This window comes from Capra hircus, chromosome 27 (assembly GCF_001704415.2).
Source record: "Capra hircus breed San Clemente chromosome 27, ASM170441v1, whole genome shotgun sequence".
Classification (NCBI taxonomy): domain Eukaryota; kingdom Metazoa; phylum Chordata; class Mammalia; order Artiodactyla; family Bovidae; genus Capra; species Capra hircus.
The window spans coordinates 23003186-23026950 of NC_030834.1; the positions used below are offsets into that span (position 1 = coordinate 23003186).

The 23765-nt window shown below is 37.6% G+C and overlaps 1 protein-coding gene across 2 annotated transcripts in view; it reads right to left on the reverse strand.

Moving 5' to 3' along the window:
- SGCZ (sarcoglycan zeta) overlaps positions 1 to 15885 on the reverse strand; it is a 413335-nt gene extending 397450 nt beyond the window's left edge. For both annotated transcript variants that reach the window (XM_018041802.1, XM_018041801.1), the window contains exon 1: positions 15691 to 15885. In XM_018041802.1, coding sequence (XP_017897291.1) covers positions 15691 to 15885 — 195 coding nt within the window. The remainder of the gene's footprint in view (positions 1 to 15690) is intronic.

The window sequence follows — 23765 nt, forward strand, 5'->3', positions numbered from 1 at the left end:
ACAGCTTCTGAAACAGTATAATTATTTGCAAAGGTGCTTTAATGGTGAATTTCTGGAAATACTTAAAACTAAGTATCAAACTATTTAGCAAACTAAATTGCTTATAATAAATTGTACTAATACGTTGTATCAGTAGTATTAATTTATTACATGGTGGTAACATTTTTTTGATCTGGGAATGAGTTTACAAACTAATAGGAAGGTCAATAGTGAAATTATTAATAAATTCATATGAACTCCTGCCCAAAAGATGACTTTTATTTAAACAACATATTTGCTTGGAAATAACAAATATGACGTTAAAATTATGCTTTTGAAAAACAAATGGTTGCTTTTTTCTTACAAAATAGCAAAATGTTAACCCTTACGATGATTAGCACTGTTTCATTTTAAAACTTAAATTTTCCCCTGAATTTCCTACTAAATTAGTCAACTTACATAGGTCATACTATATGCTACTGTTTGTGAAAACAAGCACACTGCACTTATTACCTCAAGTTCAATGTGGTCTAACATATTTCAGTGTCTGGCTGCAAGTCACCCACATGGGCAATGATTTTATCTTTCTGAACTTCCAGCTTCTCAGTGTAAAACAGGCACTGAATGAAATTCTTTCCATCTTTCTATACTATTATACACTCTAATAAACATAGGAACTAACAAGTCTGTACTTCTATAACTTTTTATTCAATGACTCATTTTCTCAATTCTTTCTTTTCTCCTGCAAAATACCTGACATTCTCAGTTCAGTTCAGTCGCTCAGTCGTGTCCGACTCTTTGCGACCCCATGAACCGCAGCACGCCAGGCCTCCCTGTCCATCACCATCTCCCGGAGTTCACTCAGACTCACGTCCATCGAGTCCGTGATGCCATCCAGCCATCTCATCCTGGGTCGTCCCCTTCTCCTCCTGCCCCCAATCCCTCCCAGCATCAGAGTCTTTTCCAATGAGTCAACTCTTCGCATCATTCTAATGTAACTGTATTTAATTTAGCACATGCTATGCAAAACTCATGGTTTACCTTACGTCTCTGTTTTTGTACTTTAATTTGGTAAAAGGAATGACTGCTTGGTACTTGTTTGAACTTGGATTAAAAAAAAAAGTGGCTACATTTTTCTTTATAAAGGCAAGGAAAGAAAATGTACCACTAGGATAAGACTAAGCATGAAAGATTTCATCTGAGAGGGACAATTTGTCAGAAAATTATGAGGAGGTACAAACAGAGGGTTATAATGGAAGCAGTCTTGCAACATTAACTATAGCATTCACTCTCATAAATTCTGTAATAAATCCACACACACCACATTGAGGGGTGGAACAGACCGGATGGTTTTCCAGCAGGCGTGCTCCCACTGCGGGCACTCCCACGTGGAGTGGTTGTCATGCCACAGAAATTATGCACCCCACTTCACCTTGGCTTGGAGTGAGCACCTTGATTCTCATACTGAGGAATTAATTGGGAAAATGGAAATGGCAGCTCAGAATAGTGGACAAAAGCTATGATCCTAAATCACCTTCAGAATGGGTCTTTCATCATGAGCAATTAGTTACTCCTCAGCAAAATACACTTTAATGAGGGCAAAGACTAGATTGGAGTCACAGGGATAAAATAACCTTTATGAATATCATTGTCCCTTTTATAAAGGTGCCATTAATAAGCATCATCACTCTATCCAGAAATTAAAACGAACACTTGTTTTGCCAAACTCAAAAGTATAGTCATGTCTGGAACTTACAGAGGAGTTTTCACTGTTCTAATTACTGACTATGAGAGATTAGGTACATTTCCCCCTTAAATTAAAATAGTTGTGGTGATTGAGTATCTTTTGTCTGACAAATTTTAAATGTACTTAAAAAGCAATGATGCCATAGCTATACATCTAATGGTACTGTGTGAATGCCCTAAAGTAGACAGGAAAGTAAATTATTAAATGAAGAATTTTGAATTAATTTAATTTTAACTGAATTTTGTTAAAACATTAATGCAATGAATGGTGACAGAAAGAGCATGAACTTTAAAACTGTAGAACCCCAGCTTCTATCCTTGCTCATCAGTGTGACCTTGCGAAATTTATCTAATTTCCCTTACCTCTGGGTCTTCAGCTGCCAAAGGGGATATAATATTTACTTGGCAGTGTTGTGAAATTCAATAAGGTCTGGTCTATAAAGCATATAATCTGGCTGAATACAAATCAGATGCTAAATAAATATGGCTGCAAGGCATCTCCAACATCACTCTCAGATCTAAAGATTATAGCCTAAGGGTTATAATTCAGGGTGTTACAAAAATAATTTAGAATGCAGTATCAATCAAGTAATCATTTAAAACTCTGAACATTAAAGAAACTCAGAGCATTCAGGATCAAGAACAGAAATCTCACTCTATCTTCCAGTCAGTTTTTAACTGCTTTAATTGTCAAAATGGTTCAAAATGAAATTAGTTCTCTCTGGAAAATGAGCTCCCTCATTCAGACACGGCTTCCCTGGTGGCTCAGACAGTAAAGAATCTGCCTGCAATGCAGGAGACCCAGGTTCTATCCCTGGGTCAAGAAGATCCCCTGGAGAAGGGAATGGCAACCCACTCCAGTATTCTTGGCTGGAAAATTCCACGGAGAGATGAGCCTGGTGGGCTATAGTTCATGGGGTCACAAAGGGTTGGACATGACTGAGAGACTAACGCTTCATTCAGACAGGACAGGAGGATTTCTTTCAGGTAATGCTAGTTTTCAATCTAAACATCTTGGTGTCATCCAAATCATGATAATGTTTAACAGCTGAACTGTTCCTCTTAAAAGTTTTTGGTAAAGATTTTACATAACAGCATGAAATTAGAATATCAAAAGAAGTCTTTATTATCGTTCCATCATGCCAAGGAAATAAAACATTTTTTCTGATAAAATGTACACTATAAAAAAGCTCATTATGAATAACTAATAAGGCATGGAAATAATGTTTGTCATTGCACATAGCTGGCCCTGACTACTTACTCTGAGGCTCTATGTTAAGCACTTCGGTACAAGTTCACTCACTACTTCTAATATCTCTGTGGGTTAACACTAATTGACCATTTTGCAGATGAAGAAACTGGAGTCAGAGAAGTTAAGCGACTCACACAAGACCATCCTTCGGGAATCAGGCTGTCTCAAAGCTCATGCTCTTACCTTTATGCATATCATTAGTAAAAACAAGATTATAAACACTTTATTTGTTAATACCTGTGTTTTTGGATCCTCTTATGCTTCTAGTACTGTGTTATGCTCAATGTTAATAGAATCATTAACTCAGATAATGTATGGGATAACTGAAGTAAGAATAGCAGAAATATGAGTTATAATTATAATAATGGTGAAGTCTTAGCTGTTAGGATATGACAGGCATTTCTGAAGAACTTCCATTATTTTCATTGTTTTGATATTTACAACAGTCTAATAAAAATAACATTGCACCCATTCTACAGGGTAGGAAACTGAGCCACAATTTAAATAATTTATTAACTGTAATATAGCTAATCAGTGGCAAAGTCAGGATTTGGATGCAAAGGTCTGGTCCCAAGTTCATTCTATTAACCATTGCTTGATGGATGATGAGAGGTGTTTTGGGAAATACCAGCAATCTGAGGTACTACTGACATCAATTTTCTATGGGAAAATATCTTACCAACGTGTGGTAGAGACTCAAGCTATTTCCCTGGTTATATAATAATTGTGATTATAGAAATGAACTCATATTATCTTCTTAAATTGTTGCATACACAAAGCAGATGGTGATATATCTGTAGGTTTTTGAAAGGAATAAGCTTGGCTATAAAGAGCATGAGCTTCAGAAGTTTTTAAAGTCTGATTCTGAGTCTATTTTTTATAGCAACTCTGTGAGAAATGCAAATAAAAACCCACATCCCTGCTTTTGCCCTGTGGACCATTTGAATAAAATTCCTCCCCTTTTCTACTTTCTCCTGTTATTCATCCCTTTCATTTTTTTTCAGTAACCGGAAACTAATTTATAATCACTGGGGGCTTATTTTGTGTGCTGTATCTTGCATTTTTTAAATAAAAGTAAATTCAGGAAATCACTAATATCCTAAATATGAGACCAAGTTGGGTCAACAGATTTCTCTAGAAAAATCTCCATATGCCCTTGATTTCAACTGTTAAATGAAGAGACTTTCAAGGAAGGTGTGTTGATTGTGGTGGGCAGGCTGAGGCTTCATAGTAACAGGTAGCTTCCCAAGAGAGGCTGGAAGTCAGGAAACACAGTTATCTGCTTCTCACACATGAGGTTCCAATTACTTTTTCTAGAGGGATTGTAATAAGTGGTGGCACAGAGGGTCTAGGGTTTGATGGTAAATTACAAGTAAATTACAAGTACTTGCCAGCCTTCAGTTCAGTTCAGTGGCTCAGTCGTGTCTGACTCTTTGCGACCCCATGAGTCGCAGCACGCCAGGCCTCCCTGTCCATCCTTAATTACTAATAGACCTTGCCTCAAGAAAGATGAAGTAGGATAGTGCAGAAGTGAGCATTTACACAATGGAGTATTACTCAGCCGTTAAAAGGAATTCATTTGAATCAGTTCTGATGAGATGGATGAAACTGGAGCCGATTATACAGAGTGAAGTAAGCCAGAAAGAAAAACATCAATACAGTATACTAACACATATATATGGAATTTAGAAAGATGGCAATGACGACCCTGTATGCAGGACAGCAAAGGAGACGCAGATGTGTATAACGGACTTTTGGACTCAGAGGGAGAGGGAGAGGGTGGGATGATTTGGGAGAATGGCATTGTAACAGGTATACTATCATGTAAGAATCGAATTGCCAGTCTATGTCCGACGCAGGATACAGCATGCTTGGGGCTGGTGCATGGGGATGACCCAGAGAGATGTTATGGGGAGGGAGGTGGGAGGGGGGTTCAAGTTTGGGAACGCATGTACACCCATGGTGGATTCATGTCAATGTATGGCAAAACCAATACAGCATTGTAAAGTAAAATAAAGTAAAAATAAAAATTAAAAAAAAATTTTAAAAATTAATTAATTAATTAATTAAAAAATTAAATTAAATTTTAAAAATCCAAGCTTTTTTTTTTTTCTTCTTCATGAAAAGAAAAAAGACTGAAAGACTGATGGAGTCAGTAAGAGCTAGTAATTGGAACTTCAAAGGACTATCGTTTCACTGAAAAAGTATCTTACCTAAGTGCTTTGGGACTCTGGGAGAAAGTGTGCTCTGCATGTCTTCTTATCAGGAGAGGCTGATCAGCTCGACTGAATGACGTGAAAGGACTCAAGCAATGCCATTCTGGTACTAAGTGAGGGTGAAATTTCAGCAAAAAAACAAAAAAAGCCCGCACATGAAAATAGAAACTCATCAGCATCTGAAGCAGTTTTACAGAAAGAACTAGTGGAAAAATCAAGACATTCCCTGGTGGCTCAGACGGTAAAAGTGTCTGCCTACGATGCGGGAGACCCGGATTGGATCCCTGGGTCGGGAAGATCCTCTGGAGAAGGAAATGGCAACCCACTCCAGTACTCTTGCCTGGAAAATCCCATGGACGGAAGAGCCTGGTGGGCTACAGTCTATGGGGTCACAAAAAGTCGGACGTGACTGAGTGATTCACTTTCTACTGAAAGTGAATCTAGACCTTTAAAAATTATAAATGGTCAACCAAAATGTATTACCCACTATGTGCCTGGAAAAGATAACAGGATAAACGAGATAATAAGACCTGATTCTGCTCCTTGAGGGATTCCCACATTATGGGACTTTGGGAAAGCCAGTGGAGGAGACAGTACCTATTTAGATGAACCATAATTATATAATGAAAACAACACCACAGAGATAATATATATGACTAAAAATACATGTATGGATAAATCTGCCAGAAAGGGATACCTAAATTAATAAATAAACCAGCTAATTAAACCGGGTCTACATGAAATAGCTGGCTGTCAGATTTCTGGCTTAAGAGGCAGGGGCTTAGCTTAGCTGGCAGCTCTCTGTTATCGTTTAGGAGAACAAAAGAACCACGACATTGTTAGTCGGCTTACCCCAATACAAAATTGGTGTTAAAAGAATTTTAAGAAGGAAAAGAAAAGAAACCCTTACAGGTTGCCAGTGTGGTATCAACCGATCCCATCACGTTAGGGATAAAATTTGACATTAAAAGCCAATATTTCTAGAGATCCACTCTAAACTCTAGAACCTAGAAAAACTCTTATACAAGTGCAATCACACTTATCAATATACAAAAATGTTCTTAGCATCACTGTTTGTAAGAGCAAATTAAACAACAAAAATACTTATGAAACAACTCAGAAGGAAAATTGATAAATAAGTCAGTTATATTAATAATGAAATTTATAGCAGTAAATAAATAAATTGTAGGAATAAACATTAACAGGGATAAACCTCACAAATAGATTGTTGACTTAAAAACAATATAGTATTTGAGGTTTACACACATACACGCACTCACATGAACTAAATAAAGTAACAAAAAAAAAACCAAACATGTGGTCCTATATAGATAGAGTTAGGAAAGAGGAGAGTGAAAAAGTTGGCTTAAAGATCAACATTCAGAAAACGAAGATCATGGCATCCGGTCCCATCACTTCATGGCAAATAGATGGGGAAACAGTGGAAACAGTGTCAGACTTTATTTTTTTAGGCTCCAAAATCACTGCAGATGGTGATTGCAGCCATGAAATTAAAAGATGCTTACTCCTTGGAAGGAAAGTTATGACCAACCTAGATAACATATTGAAAAGCAGAGACATTACTTTGGCAACAAAGGTCTGTCTAGTCAAGGCTATGGTTTTTCCTGTGGTCATCTATGGATGTGAGAGTTGGACTGTGACAAAAGCTGAGCGCCTAAGAATTGATGCTTTTGAACTGTGTTGCTGGAGAAGACTCTTGTGAGTCCCTTGGACTGCAAGGAGATCCAACCAGCCCATTCTGAAGGAGATCAGTCCTGGGTGTTCTTTGGAAGGAAGGATGCTAAAACTGAAACTCCAGTACTTTGGCCACCTCATGCGAAGAGTTGACTCATTGGAAAAGACTCTGATGCTGGGAGGGATTGGGGGCAGGAGGAGAAGGGGATGACAGAGGATGAGATGGCTGGATGGCATCACCAACTCAATGGACGTGAGTTTGAGTGAACTCCGGGAGTTGGTGATGGACAGGGAGGCCTGGTATGCTGCAATTCGTGGGGTCGCAAACAGTCAGACACGACTGGGTGACTGAACTGAACTGAACTGAGGAGATATTGGTAAAGTTTATTTTTCCAGCTAAGGGATGTGGCACAGGTGTTCATTCCAACATTTATTATTGTTATCAATATTACCATTTGTGCCTTAAATACATATTGTATATATTTTGGGGGTAAGAATATATTTTACATTAAATAAATAAAAGTGTTAATAATGGGAGCTCTCTGTACTACTGATGTAGGTAATCAAGTTTGGCCTGCTTTCCTCGAATATGTTAGGTCTTAAGTGCAGGTGCTACCAGGAATCATTAAACTTGGTATTCGGAATACAAAACTGCTTTTTCAATGTAGAAGTAAATAAAAACCACTGCATAGACTATGAAGCATTCCCTGTGCTTATGAGACCTTAAGCAACAGGGGTAATTGGTGGTTTTATCTCAATCTTTCCCACATTAAGGTGGGCCTATGGAAAGGCACAAACCTTAGTGAAATGAAGAGCTAGTAGTCTTTCAGTGCAGGTAACATTAACCCACACACATTTATGAAGGGCTAATCATCTGGAAGGCATCATGCTCTGCCTTGGGAATACAGTAGTGAAAAAAAGGATCAAAACCCTAGGCCTCATGGAACTTACATTCCATCTGTGGAGAGGGTAACAGACAGTAAACAAGGTCATATAAAAAGAAACCATTTGGTAATAAACACACTAACGTGAGGATAAACAAGCAGTTGAGAATGAATGAAATGTGGCTATTTCATATTTAAGCTTCACATGTGCATGTGTGCTAAGTCACTTCAGTCATGTCTGATTCTTTGCGACTCTATGGACTGTAGCAACCCACTGGAGTGGGTTGCCATGCCCTCCTCCAGGGGATCTTCCCAACCCAGGGATGGAACCCACGTCTCTTATGTCTCCTGCACTGGCGGGTAGATTCTTTACCACTAGTGCCACCTGGGAAGCCCAAGCTTCATGTAAGTCTATCCACATCCATAGGTTCTGGGTAGGAAATAAAATGCATATAGGATGAGGACACAACTTTTATAAATATAAGAACTGGCTGGATACATGGAGATGAAAAAGTTCATTCCAAAGTAATGGTTCTATTAGAAAGTGAAATGAAGAAAATTGTGGGGGTAGCAAGTCTGTAGATGGACACACTAACAAATGACAGCATGTTGCAACATACTTTAGCCATCTCAGGTAGATTGCAAACAGCTATGGAGAAAATATCACTTGGTTAATGATGACGATAAAGTATGAGAAAATGGTCACAAGGGTGAGATGGGGTTATGTGCTGTGTCATTTACTAAAGCATTAGAAGGAGCACAGGATTTAGGACTCAGAAAAAATACAGTATTTCATATTTCCCCCAAATTGTCATTAAAGATATTTAGCTTTAAAAAAGTCAGTAAGTGGAAATTTAAATATAGCATTGTCTCTCTGGATCATCCCCATGCAGGATGCTTGGGGCTAGTGCATGGGGATGATCCAGAGAGATGATATGGGGTGGGAGGTGGGAGGACGGTTCAGGATTGGGAACTCATGTACACCTGTGGCGGATTCATGTCAATGTATGGCAAAACCAATACAGTATTGTAAAGCAAAATAAAGTAAAAATAAAAATTAAAAATAATCCAGAATGACACATTAAAAATTCTATCTGTCCTTAATAAACCAAAATTTAAAAATATATGAAAAAGAATATATATACACATGTATAAGTGAATCACTTCACTGTACAGCAGAAATTAACATTATAAATCAAATATCCTTCAATAAAATAAACTTTTAAAAATAAAAAAAATAAAACAGGAAATTGAATTTCATATAATTTTCCTGATTCATAAAATGCTGTTGTTAAATTTTTAATCATATTGAAATATAAAAAATACTTTTCTGTTGTATTAACATTTTAAAAGTTACTGTATATTTTTCAAGCAGTGTGTAAAGTCCTCATAAATAGTGTGTATCAATTATATCTGTTTCAATGACAGTGCCTTGAAAATAGTTTATATTAAACTGTCACTTTTTAGCTTGTTTTAAAAAAATAAATATAGCATTGTATGCAATATCAACTATAGAAAGGTACACTAAAAGAAAAGAAAGTATGATAAAAGATAGTGACTACACAGCCAACAGCCATAAACAGAAAGATATAAAAAGGTTGATCATCTTCTAAATATATACTTTTAAATAGATAATAAAGAAAATATTTGAAATGAAAAAAGTATGTGGCAACTAAAGAAACCAAAGGAATTGCATAAGAATGTCTCTCACATATCTGCATTTTTAGACATCAAAATACAATATGACCCAGGATCTATCTATCCTTGATGTTTATATGTGTCTGTGACTACATGCTCAGTCATGTCTGACTCACTGCAACCTCATGGACTGTAGCCATCAGGCTCCTCTGTCCATGGGATTTCCCAGGCAAGAATACTGGAGTGGGTTGACATTTCCCTCTCTATGTAAATAAGTGTATATATGTGTAAGTGTGTTTGTATACATGTATTCGTGGATATATGTGTGTGTGTGTATTTGTGTATTTATGTGTGTGTACTATAACATACTGTGGTCTTGATAAATTAATTGATAAATTAGTGTCAGATCCAAAGAAAGGAATTAGGATCCTGTGATTAGAGTTATAGACAGGGAGATTGCAACAAGATATCAAGATATCAAATAACAACAAAACTATCCAGTGATTTAATGGGACGGTTTGCTTATCATCCAAATGAGGGTTTGAGCAGATACTGAGTGACCAAATAGAGGGAATGGTGTAGAGAGAATGCTAGAAACATATGGGTGGTTGAACTAAAAATGTCCCAGCTCCTTTTCTGGGATTTTCTTTCATCCAGCATTCATCCCACTCATCATACAAGTCCCTAAGAATTTTTTTTCTAATTTATTCAACTAACTGATTGTTTCAATTATTCTCCACATCTGGGTACTCTTGACTTTTCAGTCACAACATTTGTGACTCTCCTCTTCATCTTCACTCGTAAATGGCATTTAACGTGCCCATGCTTTCTTTTGCTGGCGAGTTAATGTGTCTAATCAAATTAAGTTGCAGTTGGATGCCACCAACTTTTACTCAGTACTCTCGTGACTAAAAAGGATACTTCATTATTATATTCATTTTCAATTTTCAAATATAGCGCTAATTCCCTTACTGTGAACACTTGAACCAAGAAAAGACTATTGCCTGGGGAGAATGCCTGGTTTGATAGGTCTGCTGGATTAGTCCATTATATTGAATCACAAAGATAATAAACAACCAAACAACAACAACAAAAGCATATAATTGGGTTATACTGATCTTGAGGGAATGATGTTTCAAAATCTCTCCCTTCAACTCATGCCTACACTCATCAACTCTCATAGCCAGGAAATGATTGTTTCTATCTCTCCTCAGTTTTTCACCCTGTAGTATAAAGTCATTTTCTTTGTCTTGATTCTCTGCAGCTGGGTATCTCGATAGCAAAGTGATATTATTTTCCACAAAATGAAAAGCAGAATAAGGTCGTATCAGCCATAGAAATCATGTGTAATACTGGCCATAATGATGGACTCCAAGATGCACCATAAAACAGGTTGGCAGCTACACCTGCTGTGCTGAAAACACAATATTTTGATAGCAATAGCAAGCCCAGTTTGCTCAAATAAAAGATGTTAACAGCCACATATTTTCATGTATTAGATGGCAACAGTTATAATGAAAGTGAAATACATTTTGTGCAGATCAATAACACTCCCCAAACAACTTACACACTATTTACTATTTCTTACTATAGTAAGGCAAGTGGTTTTCGGTATTCATGCTAGAAATAGATGTAGTCCTAATGTACCAGTGAAAACATTAAATTGATTTTTTTTTTTTACTGATCTAATGTAAGATGATTACAAATTATTTCACTTTTCAACTACATATAACTTAATCTAATGTATAGTATTCAGGACTGCTAAAATCTGCATATACTTTAGTAATTTGGATTTTTTCTAAACCATTATGAGTCACTGCATGGATAGAGTATGTTACTTTACAAAAATTATCTTGAAACAATAATTACAACCTTATATTTCCATTTGTTTCAGATATACATAAATAGCTTACATAGCTAAAGGAAGGAGAGCCCTCTGTTTTGATTATAAAAAATAAAATGTGATTTAAGAAATAAGAAGAGATGTCTATTTAGTTCTTTGGCCCATTTTTTGATTGGGTCGTTTATTTTTCTGGAATTGAGCTGCATAAGTTGCTTGTATATTTTTGAGATTAGTTGTTTGTCAGTTGCTTCATTTGCTATTATTTTCTCCCATTCAGAAGGCTGTCTTTTCACCTTGCTTATATTTTCCTTTGTTGTACAGAAGCTTTTAATTTTAATTAGATCCCATTTGTTTATTTTTGCTTTTATTTCCAGAATTCTGGGAGGTGGATCATAGAGGATCCTGCTGTGATTTATGTCTGAGAGTGTTTTGCCTATGTTCTCCTCTAGGAGTTTTATAGTTTCTGATCTTACATTTAGATCTTTAATCCATTTTGAGTTTATTTTTGTGTACGGTGTTAGAAAGTGATCTAGTTTCATTCTTTTACAAGTGGTTGACCAGTTTTCCCAGCACCACTTGTTAAAGAGATTGTCTTTACTCCATTGTATATTCTTGCCTCCTTTGTCAAAGATAAGGTGTCCATATGTGTGCGGATTTATCTCTGGGCTTTCTATTTTGTTCCATTGATCTATATGTCTGTCTTTGTGCCAGTACCATACTGTCTTGATGACTGTGGCTTTGTAGTAGAGCCTGAAGAAGACATATGGATGGCTAACAAACACATGAAAAGATGCTCAACATCACTCATTATTAGAGAAATGCAAATCAAAACCACAATGAGGTACCACTTCACACCAGTCAGAATGGCTGCGATCCAAAAATCTGCAAGCAATAAATGCTGGAGAGGGTGTGGAGAAAAGGGAACCCTCCTACACTGTTGGTGGGAATGCAAACTGGTACAGCCACTATGGAGAACAGTGTGGAGATTCCTTAAAAAATTGCAAATAGAACTACCTTATGACCTAGCAATCCCACTGCTGGGCATACACACCGAGGAAACCAGAATTGAAAGAGACACATGTACCCCAATGTTCATCGCGGCACTGTTTATAATAGCCAGGACATGGAAACAACCTAGATGTCCATCAGCAGATGAATGGATAAGAAAGCTGTGGTACATATACACAATGGAGTATTACTCAGCCATTAAAAAGAATTCATATGAATCAGTTCTGATGAGATGGGTGAAACTGGAGCCAATTATACAGAGTGAAGTAAGCCAGAAAGAAAAACACCAATACAGTATACTAACACATATATATGGAATTTAGGAAGATGGCAATGACGACCCTGTATGCAAGACAGGAAAAAAGACACAGATGTGTATACCAGACTTTTGGACTCAGAGGGAGAGGGAGAGGGTGGGATGATTTGGGAGAATGGGAATTCTAACATGTATACTGTCATGTAAGAATTGAATCGCCAGTCCATGTCTGACGTAGGGTGCAGCTTGCTTGGGGCTGGTGCATGGGGATGACCCAGAGAGATGTTGTGGGGAGGGAGGTGGGAGGGGGGTTCATGTTTGGGAACGCATGTAAGAATTAAAGATTTTAAAATTTTAAAAAAATAAAAAATTTTTAAAAAAAAGAAATAAGAAGAGAAAGATATGTCTAAAATAAAAGCCAAGACTCCTATAGAAATAAACTCCTTTTCATTATCCCAAGGAATATGTTGACATTTACATTTTGGCCAGCTGGGGTTCAAATTAAATAGCTCCATAGGTAACAGAGACGGCCTGTGTGGATCCTGAGGACAGAGATGACTGTTTCAATTATTTTTGTTGATTGGCTTACCAGCCTTGCCCTCAGCATGTGGCAAGGTTTTGGGAGGCTGATGCATGAAGCCATGTAATCACTCATTTAAGTTTATTTCCTTAATTAATTTAAACATGCTTCAGAAATGTACATCTCAAAATTCCTGCAGCCTGGTCACTGTATAGAATCAAGACTCCCTAAGGTGAGAAAGTTGATCCTATTTTTCATGAACTTTTAAAAGATGTCTTTTAATGGAGAAAAATAATGGTTAAAACTCTAAGACTTGGAGAAAATTCTACTCTTCCTCTAAGGAAAAAAAACAAACAAACAGTTTTTTAAGAAAAATGATGTTGAAGAAGTTGCTATTAGCAACTGGGAGGAGAGGGTGAGATGTATGGAAAGTGTAACATGGAAACTTACATTATCATATGTAAAATAGATAGCCAATGGGGAATTTGCTGTATGGCCCAGGAAACTCAAACAAGGGCTCTGTGTCAATCTAGAGGGGTGGGATGGGGCGGGAGATGGGAGGGAGTTTCAAAAGGGAGGAGATACATGTATACCTATGGCTGATTCATGTTGAGGTTTGACAGAAAACAACAAAATTCTGTAAAGCAATCATCCTTCAATAAAAAAATAAACTAAAAAAAAGAGCATAAAAAAATCTGCAGGGATGTATACATTGTCCCTACTGTGTGATATATGAATTGTAAATGAAGCCCAGATAATGATTAAGTAAACATAGGAGAAGAGCTCAGAAGAACAAAAAGACTACAGGTAGAGCTGCTGCTGCTGCTAAGTCGCTTCAGTCGTGTCCGACTCTGTGTGACCCCATAGACAGCAGCCCACCAGGCTCCCCCGTCCCTAGGATTCTCCAGGCAAGAACACTGGAGTGGGTTGCCATTTCCTTCTCCACTGCATGAAAGTGAAAGTGAAAGTGAAGTCGCTCAGTTGTGTCCGACTCTTACTGACCCCATGGACTGCAGCCTACCAGGCTCCTCTGTCCGTGGGATTTTCCAGGCAAGAGTACTGGAGTGGGGTGCCATTGCCTTCTCCGGCAGGTAGAGCTCTACAGGTAGAGCTAGTGAGTGTCAAATACTCACAAGGTTTTTTTTTTTTTTCCCCCCGAGGAGGGGGGTGGGTACAGGGATGAGCCAGCTCCTGAGACAGCTCCATAATGGTTCAAATGTGTTACCAGAGCCTCATAAAGCTGTCATTCTGTTAGCAGCCTCCAACTCCACTTCTAGCCATCCACAGGCTCACAGGCCTTGATCAACAACACTGAACTTGCATGCATGTCTAGGAAGCACTTATTTTCTCCAATCCTAAAACACATTAATCCTGCCCATCTCTTTGTCTTTCATTTCTTTTCTTGCAGGTGCACCTTTCAAAAAGTGCACTGTATTGGAAAAAAATGGAAACCTTTGCTCAGCTCTTTTTTCTTTGTGAGCATATGCTGTTTTATCATGATTTGCAGAGTTTTACTGTTTCCTCTTTGGAAGCTTAGGCCACCTGCCCCCCAGGCTCCTACTGCACACAACTGCAGTGCCCTACACTGTGGACAGATGCTGAACTCATTTTCTCTTTTGAGATTCTATTTCTAGTTAGAATTAGGTATTAGTGAAGTCAGAAAGAAACTACTCTTGCTAAATCAATACACAGCAGAGTTTTTTTGTTTTTTTGTTTTTTTTAAGGCAGCCCCACATAGGAAGATCAGTGAAGTTAAATAGCCAGCTTTACCTGCACCCCTGAGGATACAGAGTTCTAAAGAATAACAGCAATTTGGTCAGCAAAGAAATATACCTGCTTGGATGTGAAGATATCTGAAGTCTCTAAGCAAAGGCAGGATGGTTTAAAGGCAGAGTAGAGAAATTTAAGAATTTAGCCAGTAAACATGAAATGGGCTAAACTAGACTTTGCGGAAACAGCTAATTTTGTCTTATCTGCAGAACGGATAAGCTAATCTCAGAGGTTTACTGTTCACAGTCAAGACTCAGGCAAAATTCATCTATGGATTATATAATGGTTTGGCTAATTATTAATTTCATAAGATAGCAATTTAATTTCTAGTTTATCTTTTATTTACCATAAAAGATGGTATCTGATAAAATAAGATACCATGCTCTCTGATAAGGTAAGATTCCCATCTGATGATAATTATAGATATTGTTTGATGCAGCCCAGGAAAATTCCAAGGTTTAGATTTGACCATGCAGTATATTATCTAAAAAGCAAATATAGAGTGGTATATAAAGTATTTCCAAGGACCTTTTGATTTACAATATTAGTTTTAATGTGAAATATTGTTTCTAAAAGCAGACTAATTTCTTAGACTCCCAGGTTTAGCAAGCAATTCATGCTGACCAATTAAAAGTTTTCTAACATCCTAATAAATCAATATACTATGCTGTCTCCTGCTCCACACCCTCTACACTCAAATGGCAGGTAGTAATATATGTGTATTATAATTACATCAAATGCAGTCATAAAATATCATATGACAGTCTTCAAAATTCCAAGACAAACTTGTAAAGATTAAGATGAATAACTTTCAATTAAAAACTAATAAAGCTATATCTTCCTTGAACCAAAGCAATAGTTATTAAATCATGGTGGTACTTACCACAGTGAAGTTCATCACTTTCAAAATCCAAATTGTCATGGCTAAGTTAACTATCATGGTAACCAACAGCAGAAGGACAAAGAAGTATAAGCACCTCTTTCGCCATCCATAAATTCCCACTGGGTAAAGCTGTGCGTTCTCAGCCTTTGGTAGATTATTCTGTTGTGTTGCTAGTATGTATTGTTCTCGCGTCATCTGAGAAAAAAGGAAAAGAAGCATTCAAAGATAAAGTCAATGACTTGTTAAATCAAAAGGCACAACACATCTAAGAATAATGGGCAGTGGGTCCTCATTAAGATGAGTAATGAAAATTAATTAATTTGTTTAATTAACATTACAAGGTTGCAAACCCTTCAAATTCTTATCATCAGTTTTGATTTTTGGAGTTATTTAACTACCTGTTATATTTCTAAAATACAACATTCTAAGATTTTTAACATTCTTAGATACTATATCTCTAAGATACAGTATTTCCAGTGGGATTTGCTCAATCTTAACACTAGCTTTTCTCTCAGGAGTCTGTAACGATTCTCAGCTCTACTTCCATTTGCCTAAAACCCAGCAACTTTATGATCAGCTGTGCCACTCTTGGAATAAGTTTCACCATTTTTGGAGTAGACAGGCCAACTCTATCATAATGCATTTTGGGGACTTTATCTAAAAACGCAGGATATAATTAGCTCAGTGTATGTGCTTTAATAAAAAGTCAGTGTGTTTGGAAAAACCTATGGAGAGAAAATCACTTTTATTTAGAATTATATAGATGTGCTCAGTGCTCAGATGCTCAGTTGTGTCTAACTCTTTGTTAACCTATGGACTGTAGCCCACCAGGCTCCTCTGTCCATGGGATTCTCCAGGCAAGAATATTGGAGTGGGATGCCAACTCCTCCTCCAGGAGGTCTACCCAGGGAGGATCAAACCCACCTCTCTTATGTCTCCTGCATTGGCAGGCAGATTCTTTGCCAATAATGCCACTTGGAAAGCAACTATGTAATTAAAACATATTTTTAGAACTTTGTTGATTATTTATTTTGGTTGCATTTTGATGAGTTATCAGTATAAAATTGATCTCTGAAAGAACAAACTGCATAGTCACTATCCTGTAACATAACATGTTGATATTAGGAAAAGTCAGTTCTGGAAAATGGGATATGATATTCTTTAGTGATATACAAATTTAGGTGTTAAATGAATTTTTTCAAAGAGCAAATACATTATTTACTGTCTGATACAACCTACATAAATGGATAAGAAATGTTAATGCATATGTACTGGGTATACAATTTTCATAACAATGTATTCATCACCTGGAGGATGGAAACTTCAATTTTTATAAAATATGATTTTCTATAGGACAATAGTTGCTCAGCTTATTTTTTTCTTTTTAGGTTTTTCTCAGATTTCTTGTGCATGGAATAAATAATTACTATATCAACAGAAATACTGCTGAATAAATCATACAACAATTAAAAACCACATTAATAAAGAATCAAAATTATTGGTTTAGTCCCAATATATAATGTGAAATTATTAATTTATGATATTTATTGAATCAATCCTATACTAAATAAAATGTTGAACTGTATATTAAGAAATGCAGAAACCCCACGTTATATGGCTTTTTCCCATTTTCTTTTTATTTTAGAGCTATAATTTCAAATTACATTAATGCACTGTTAAGTATTATCTTGCCAATTTTTTATGAGTGATATATATTAGGCCGCTGCTGATAAATCACTTCAGTCATGTCTGACTCTTTGTGACCCCATGGAATGTAGCCCGCCAGGCTCCTCCATCCATGGGATTCTTCAGGCAAGAATACTGGAGTGGGTTGCCATTTCCTCCTCCAGGGGATTTTCCCAACCCAGGCATCAAACCCAGGTCTCCTGCATTGCAGGCAGATTCTTTTTTTTTTTTTTTAATTTTTTTTTAAAATTTTTTAAATTTTAAAATCTTTAATTCTTACATGCATTCCCAAACATGAACCCCCCTCCCACCTCCCTCCCCACAACATCTCTCTGGGTCATCCCCATGCACCTGCCCCAAGCATGCTGCACCCTACGTCAGACATGGACTGGCGATTCAACTCCTACATGACAGTATACATGTTAGAATTCCCATTCTCCCAAATCATCCCACCCTCTCCCCCTCCCTCTGAGTCCAAAAGTCCGTTATACACATCTGTGTCTTTTTTCCTGTCTTGCATACAGGGTCGTCATTGCCATCTTCCTAAATTCCATATATATGTGTTAGTATACTGTATTGGTGTTTTTCTTTCTGGCTTACTTCACTCTGTATAATTGGCTCCAGTTTCATCCATTTCATCAGAACTGATTCATATGAATTCTTTTTAACGGCTGAGTAATACTCCATTGTGTATATGTACCACAGCTTTCTTATCCATTCATCTGCTGATGGACATCTAGGTTGTTTCCATGTCCTGGCTATTATAAACAGTGCCGCGATGAACATTGGGGTACATGCGTCTCTTTCAATTCTGGTTTCCTCAGTGTGTATGCCCAGCAGTGGGATTGCTGGGTCATAAGGTAGTTCTATTTGCAATTTTTTAAGGAATCTCCACACTGTTCTCCATAGTGGCTGTACTAGTTTGCATTCCCACCAACAGTGTAGGAGGGTTCCCTTTTCTCCACACCCTCTCCAGCATTTATTGCTTGCAGATTTTTGGATCGCAGCCATTCTGACTGGTGTGAAGTGGTACCTCATTGTGGTTTTGATTTGCATTTCTCTAATAATGAGTGATGTTGAGCATCTTTTCATGTGTTTGTTAGCCATCTGTATGTCTTCTTTGGAGAAATGTCTCAAAGAGGACACTAATAGATGGAGAAATATACCATGTTCATGGATCAGAAGAATCAATATAGTGAAAATGAGTATACTACCCAAAGCAATTTACAAATTCAATGCAATCCCTGTCAAGCTACCAGCCACATTTTTCACAGAACTAGAACAAATAATTTCAAGATTTGTATGGAAATACAAAAAACCTCGAATAGCCAAAGCAATCTTGAGAAAGAAGAATGGAACTGGAGGAATCAACTTGCCTGACTTCAGGCTCTACTACAAAGCCACAGTCATCAAGACAGTATGGTACTGGCACAAAGACAGACATATAGATCAATGGAACAAAATAGAAAGCCCAGAGATAAATCCACACACATATGGACACCTTATCTTTGACAAAGGAGGCAAGAATATACAATGGAGTAAAGACAATCTCTTTAACAAGTGGTGCTGGGAAAACTGGTCAACCACTTGTAAAAGAATGAAACTAGATCACTTTCTAACACCGTACACAAAAATAAACTCAAAATGGATTAAAGATCTAAATGTAAGATCAGAAACTATAAAACTCCTAGAGGAGAACATAGGCAAAACACTCTCAGACATAAATCACAGCAGGATCCTCTATGATCCACCTCCCAGAATTCTGGAAATAAAAGCAAAAATAAACAAATGGGATCTAATTAAAATTAAAAGCTTCTGCACAACAAAGGAAAATATAAGCAAGGTGAAAAGACAGCCTTCTGAATGGGAGAAAATAATAGCAAATGAAGCAACTGACAAACAACTAATCTCAAAAATATACAAGCAACTTATGCAGCTCAATTCCAGAAAAATAAACGACCCAATCAAAAAATGGGTCAAAGAACTAAATAGACATTTCTCCAAAGAAGACATGCAGGCAGATTCTTTACCACTGTTCCACTTCTAAGTAATATAATAAAAATGGCTTCTTATGTTAAATTATAATTTTACATGTATTAGAACTAATATGACTAAATGATTAAGAACAAACTCTTTCATAATATAAAAAATTACCTTTTTTATTGTCATTATTATTATTTGAGTTAATCTTTAACATTTCCTTGAAAGTACCAAAAAGCTTTACTTCCTAATTCCAGTTAGAGGGGTGATGTCTAACTTACAAAATGCTACGAAATGTAAAGCTACATAACAGGTGACAGCATACCACAGTAATTCACTTCGCCTAAAGATTTTGGTGGAGCTTTTATAGTTCTGATAATGGTTATGATTACAAAGTAGAAAACTTATTAATAGGAAGAGGATAAAGGGAACACTAGGGACTGCCACAGTTAAAGGGAAGAACAGGGAAGAGCCTTGTTCTCGAAAAGAGGGAGCACGGACATGACAGGGGAGCAGAAGAGTCCAGAAGTCTGATCGTGTCCAGCTGACAAGAGACCATCCCCCGTGAAGCTGGTCTCTGAAGTCAGAGTAAAACAATATGACTATTCAGACCAGCTATTGCCTTTAGTCTCACAATGCAGCAGACTGCCTTTTTAGAATATTCTATTCCTACAAATTCCATTTAGACATGAAGGTGAGAATACTATTCCTTATAAAAGAAATGAGAACTTAATAAGTCTCTGAAATAAAACAAATACACATTACAAAGAAAATAGTCCTTCAGTAACAAAATTGATTTTTTGGGAAAACAACAGAAATTCAGTATATATACCTATCAAAAGTCTCTAACAATTTGAAAAAGCAAATAGCATACAAAAGGCCAAGAGTAAAGGTTGTCAAGAAAATGAAAAATGTGTTAATTAAAACTTTTATCAATTTGAGAAATTCTAACTTTACTTAAGAAAGTATCACATTTTTGCAGTTTATTTCATACCAGATTTTATGTCTAATAGCATTCATTAGAATTAAATAACCAAGTCTTAGTTAATGTCAAGGAAGTCTTCGGCCTTCTTGGATTCCAATGTTTATCAGTGTTCACATTAAGATAAATGCATTTACTTCTGTCTCCTTTAATTCAGGGCTTCCCTTGTGGCTCAGATGGTAAAGAATCCTCCTGCAATGCAGGAAACCTGGCTTCAATCCCTAGGTTGGGAAGATCTCCTGCAGAAGGGCAAGGTTAACCACTCCAGTATTCTGGCCTGGTGAATTCCATGGACTGTATAGGCCATGGGGTTGCAAAGAGTCCAACTTGACTGAGCGACTTTCACTTTCCTTTAATTCTGGGGAAAGAAAGTGAAAGTGTTAGTCACTCAGTTGTGTCTGACTCTTGCGACCCCATGGACTGCAGCCCGCCAGGCTCCTCTGTCCACAGGGATTCTCCAGGTAAGAATACTGGAGTGGGTTGCCATGCCCTTCTCCAGGGAATCTTCCCAACCCAGGGATCGAACCTGAATCTCCTGCATTGCAGGCAGATTCTTTACCATCTGAGCCACCAGGAAAGCTCAGGTCAGGAAAGGAATGATTTAAATCTGGGCTTTGCTCTTGCTTTTACAAAGAAATAGGTTTTCAAAACATGAGTACAATTTCCAGCAAGATGTTATGAGGTTAGATGAAAGACACATGGGTCAACAGAACCAGCTGCTGTTGCTGCTAAGGCTCTTCAGCAGTGTCCGACTCTGCGACACCATCAATAGCAGCCCACCAGGCTTCTCTGTCCATGGGATTCTCTAGGCAAGAATACTGGAGTGGGTTGCCATTTCCTTCTCCATAATAGAACTAGACCTTGTGAATTTTTCAATTCCATGCTTTTTCTCCAAAGGCATGGAAAATACGGTTTTCAGAAAGGGTTATTTTGTTTAGTATTTTTAACAACTTAATGTATAAAGACTAGAAGAGAATGAGTTAATCATTAATCACTAATGACTTAAACATAGTTCATCACTAATAACTCACCTCTGGAGAATTCTGGTAAAATCTACTTAAGCTGGATGGAGTGGGAGAGAAATTAGAGTATCAGAGTCCATTGGCTATTATTCCCCTGCCTCACAGAAGGGGATAACTGTCCAACACATTAAGTCCAAGGGAATGTTACAAATATTCTAATCTATATGACTTATTATTTAGTTGTTTTGTATATACTCAGGCCAGGGCACAGAATTTGAGACTCCAGGCAGAAGTAGGCCTTTATTTGATAAAATATTTTTTTAGTGACAAATATGTGCAGGTAGAGTTCAAGTTTGCAGCACTCATGAATTTCAGATAGTTAGGGAAAATACAATAAACAAATAACATGTAAATATATAAAACAGCACATCAAATAGTAATGTTCTCTGAAGATGAAAAATACAACAGTATAATGGATTCATTATACAAGTAATAGAATATTAAATAGTGATGGATGCTATGAAGATAATATGCATGGTGTTATAATGGACAGGAGAGGAACTACTTTAAAAGTAGTAGAAGGAGAATGCCTCACAAAGGATGTAACAGATAAGATGAAACTAAAATGATGGCTATCTTCTATGAAGAAAATTTCAAAAGATCTTTAATGATCTATTTGAAACCCTAACTAGAAAAAAAAAATGAAGAAGTGGAGAGTATGGACATTTTTTGAGGAGTAGAGAAGAACAAAAAATGGGATTTCAGATGCGAATATGAAGTCTGTTGTCAGAGTATTAAATCAGGGACCAGAAAGAGTTTATCTGAAGGATGTGAAGTTGCTCAGTCATGTCTGACTCTTTGTGACCCCATGGACTGTAGCCCACCAGGCTCCTCCATCCATGGGATTTTCCAGGCAAGAGTACTGGAGTGGGGTGCCATTGCCTTCTCCAGGGGATCTTCCCAACCCAGGGATCGAACCCAGGTCTCCCACACTGCAGGCAGATGCTTTACCATCTGAGCCACCAGGGAAGCATCTGAAGGATATGAGAGAGAAAATGGAAAAGCAGTGAGGGTACTTAAATTGGGGCCGATAGTCGAGGTGACAAACCTGGGATACTAGCTGAGTTGTGCATTCTCAAAGATGTGGTGGACAAGGAACTAGTGTCAGTGACAAAAGATCAGCCCGGCAAAAAGCTTCCCTGATAGCTCAGTTGGTAAAGAATCTGCCTGCAATGCAGGAGACCCTGGTTCAATTCCTTGGTCGGGAACATCCACTGGAGAAGAATAGGTTACCCAATCCAGTATTCTTGGGTTTCCCTTGTGGCTCAGCTGGTAAAGAATCCACCTGCAATGTGAGAGACCTGGGTTTGATCCCTGGGTTGGGAAGATCCCCTGGAGAAAGGAAAGGCTACCCACTCCAGTATTCTGGCCTGGAAAATTCCATGGACCGTATAGTCCATGGGGTCGAAAATAGTTGGACATGACTGATCAACTTTCACTTTCACTTTCAGGCAACTGGGGGCAACAAGGTGGGAATACATTTGTTGTTGTTTAGTTGTTAAGTCATGTTTGACTCTGTGACCCCACTCACGGAAGCATGCCAGGCTTTCCTGTCCTTCACCATCTCTTGGAGTTTGCTCAAACTCATGTCCATCAAGTTGATACCATCCAAACGTCTCATCCTCTGTCTGTCCCTTTCCTTCTTGCCCTCAATCTTTCCCAGCATCAGGGTCTTTTCCAATGAGTCAGCTCCTCACATCAGATGGCCAAAGTATTGGAGCTTCGGCTTCAACATCAGTCCTTCCAATGAATATTCAGGGTTGATTTCCTTTGAGACTGACTGGTTTGATACTCTTGCTGTCCAAGGGACTCTCAAGAGTTTTCTCCATCACCACAGTTTGAAAGCTTCAATTCTTTGGTGCTCAGCTTTCTCTACGGTCCAACTCTCACATCTGTACATGACTGCTTTGAAAATCTCTTTTAATTTCGTGGCTTCAGTCACTGTCCTTAGTGATTTTGGAGCCCAAGAAAAGGAAAACTGTCATTACTTCCACTTTTTCCCCTTCTATGTGCCGTGAAGTGATGGGACTGGATACCATGATCTTAGTTCTTTTATGTTGGGTTTTAAGCCAACTTTTTCACTCTCCTCTTTCACCCTCATCAACAGGCTCTTTAGTTCGTCTTTACTTTCTGCCATTTAGAGTGGTATCATGAGGTTGTGATATTTCTTCCAGCAATTTTGTGAATTTCTTCCAGCAATATCTGAGGTTGTGATATTTCTTCCAGCAATTTTGATTCCAGCCCAGCATGTCTATGCAGAGATGTACTCTGCACATAATTAAACAAGCAGAGTGACAATATACAACCTTGTCACACTCTTTTCCCAATTTTGAAGCAGTCACGTTTTCCATGTTCAGTTCTAAATGTTGCTTCTTGATCTGCATACAGGTTTCTAAGGAGACAGA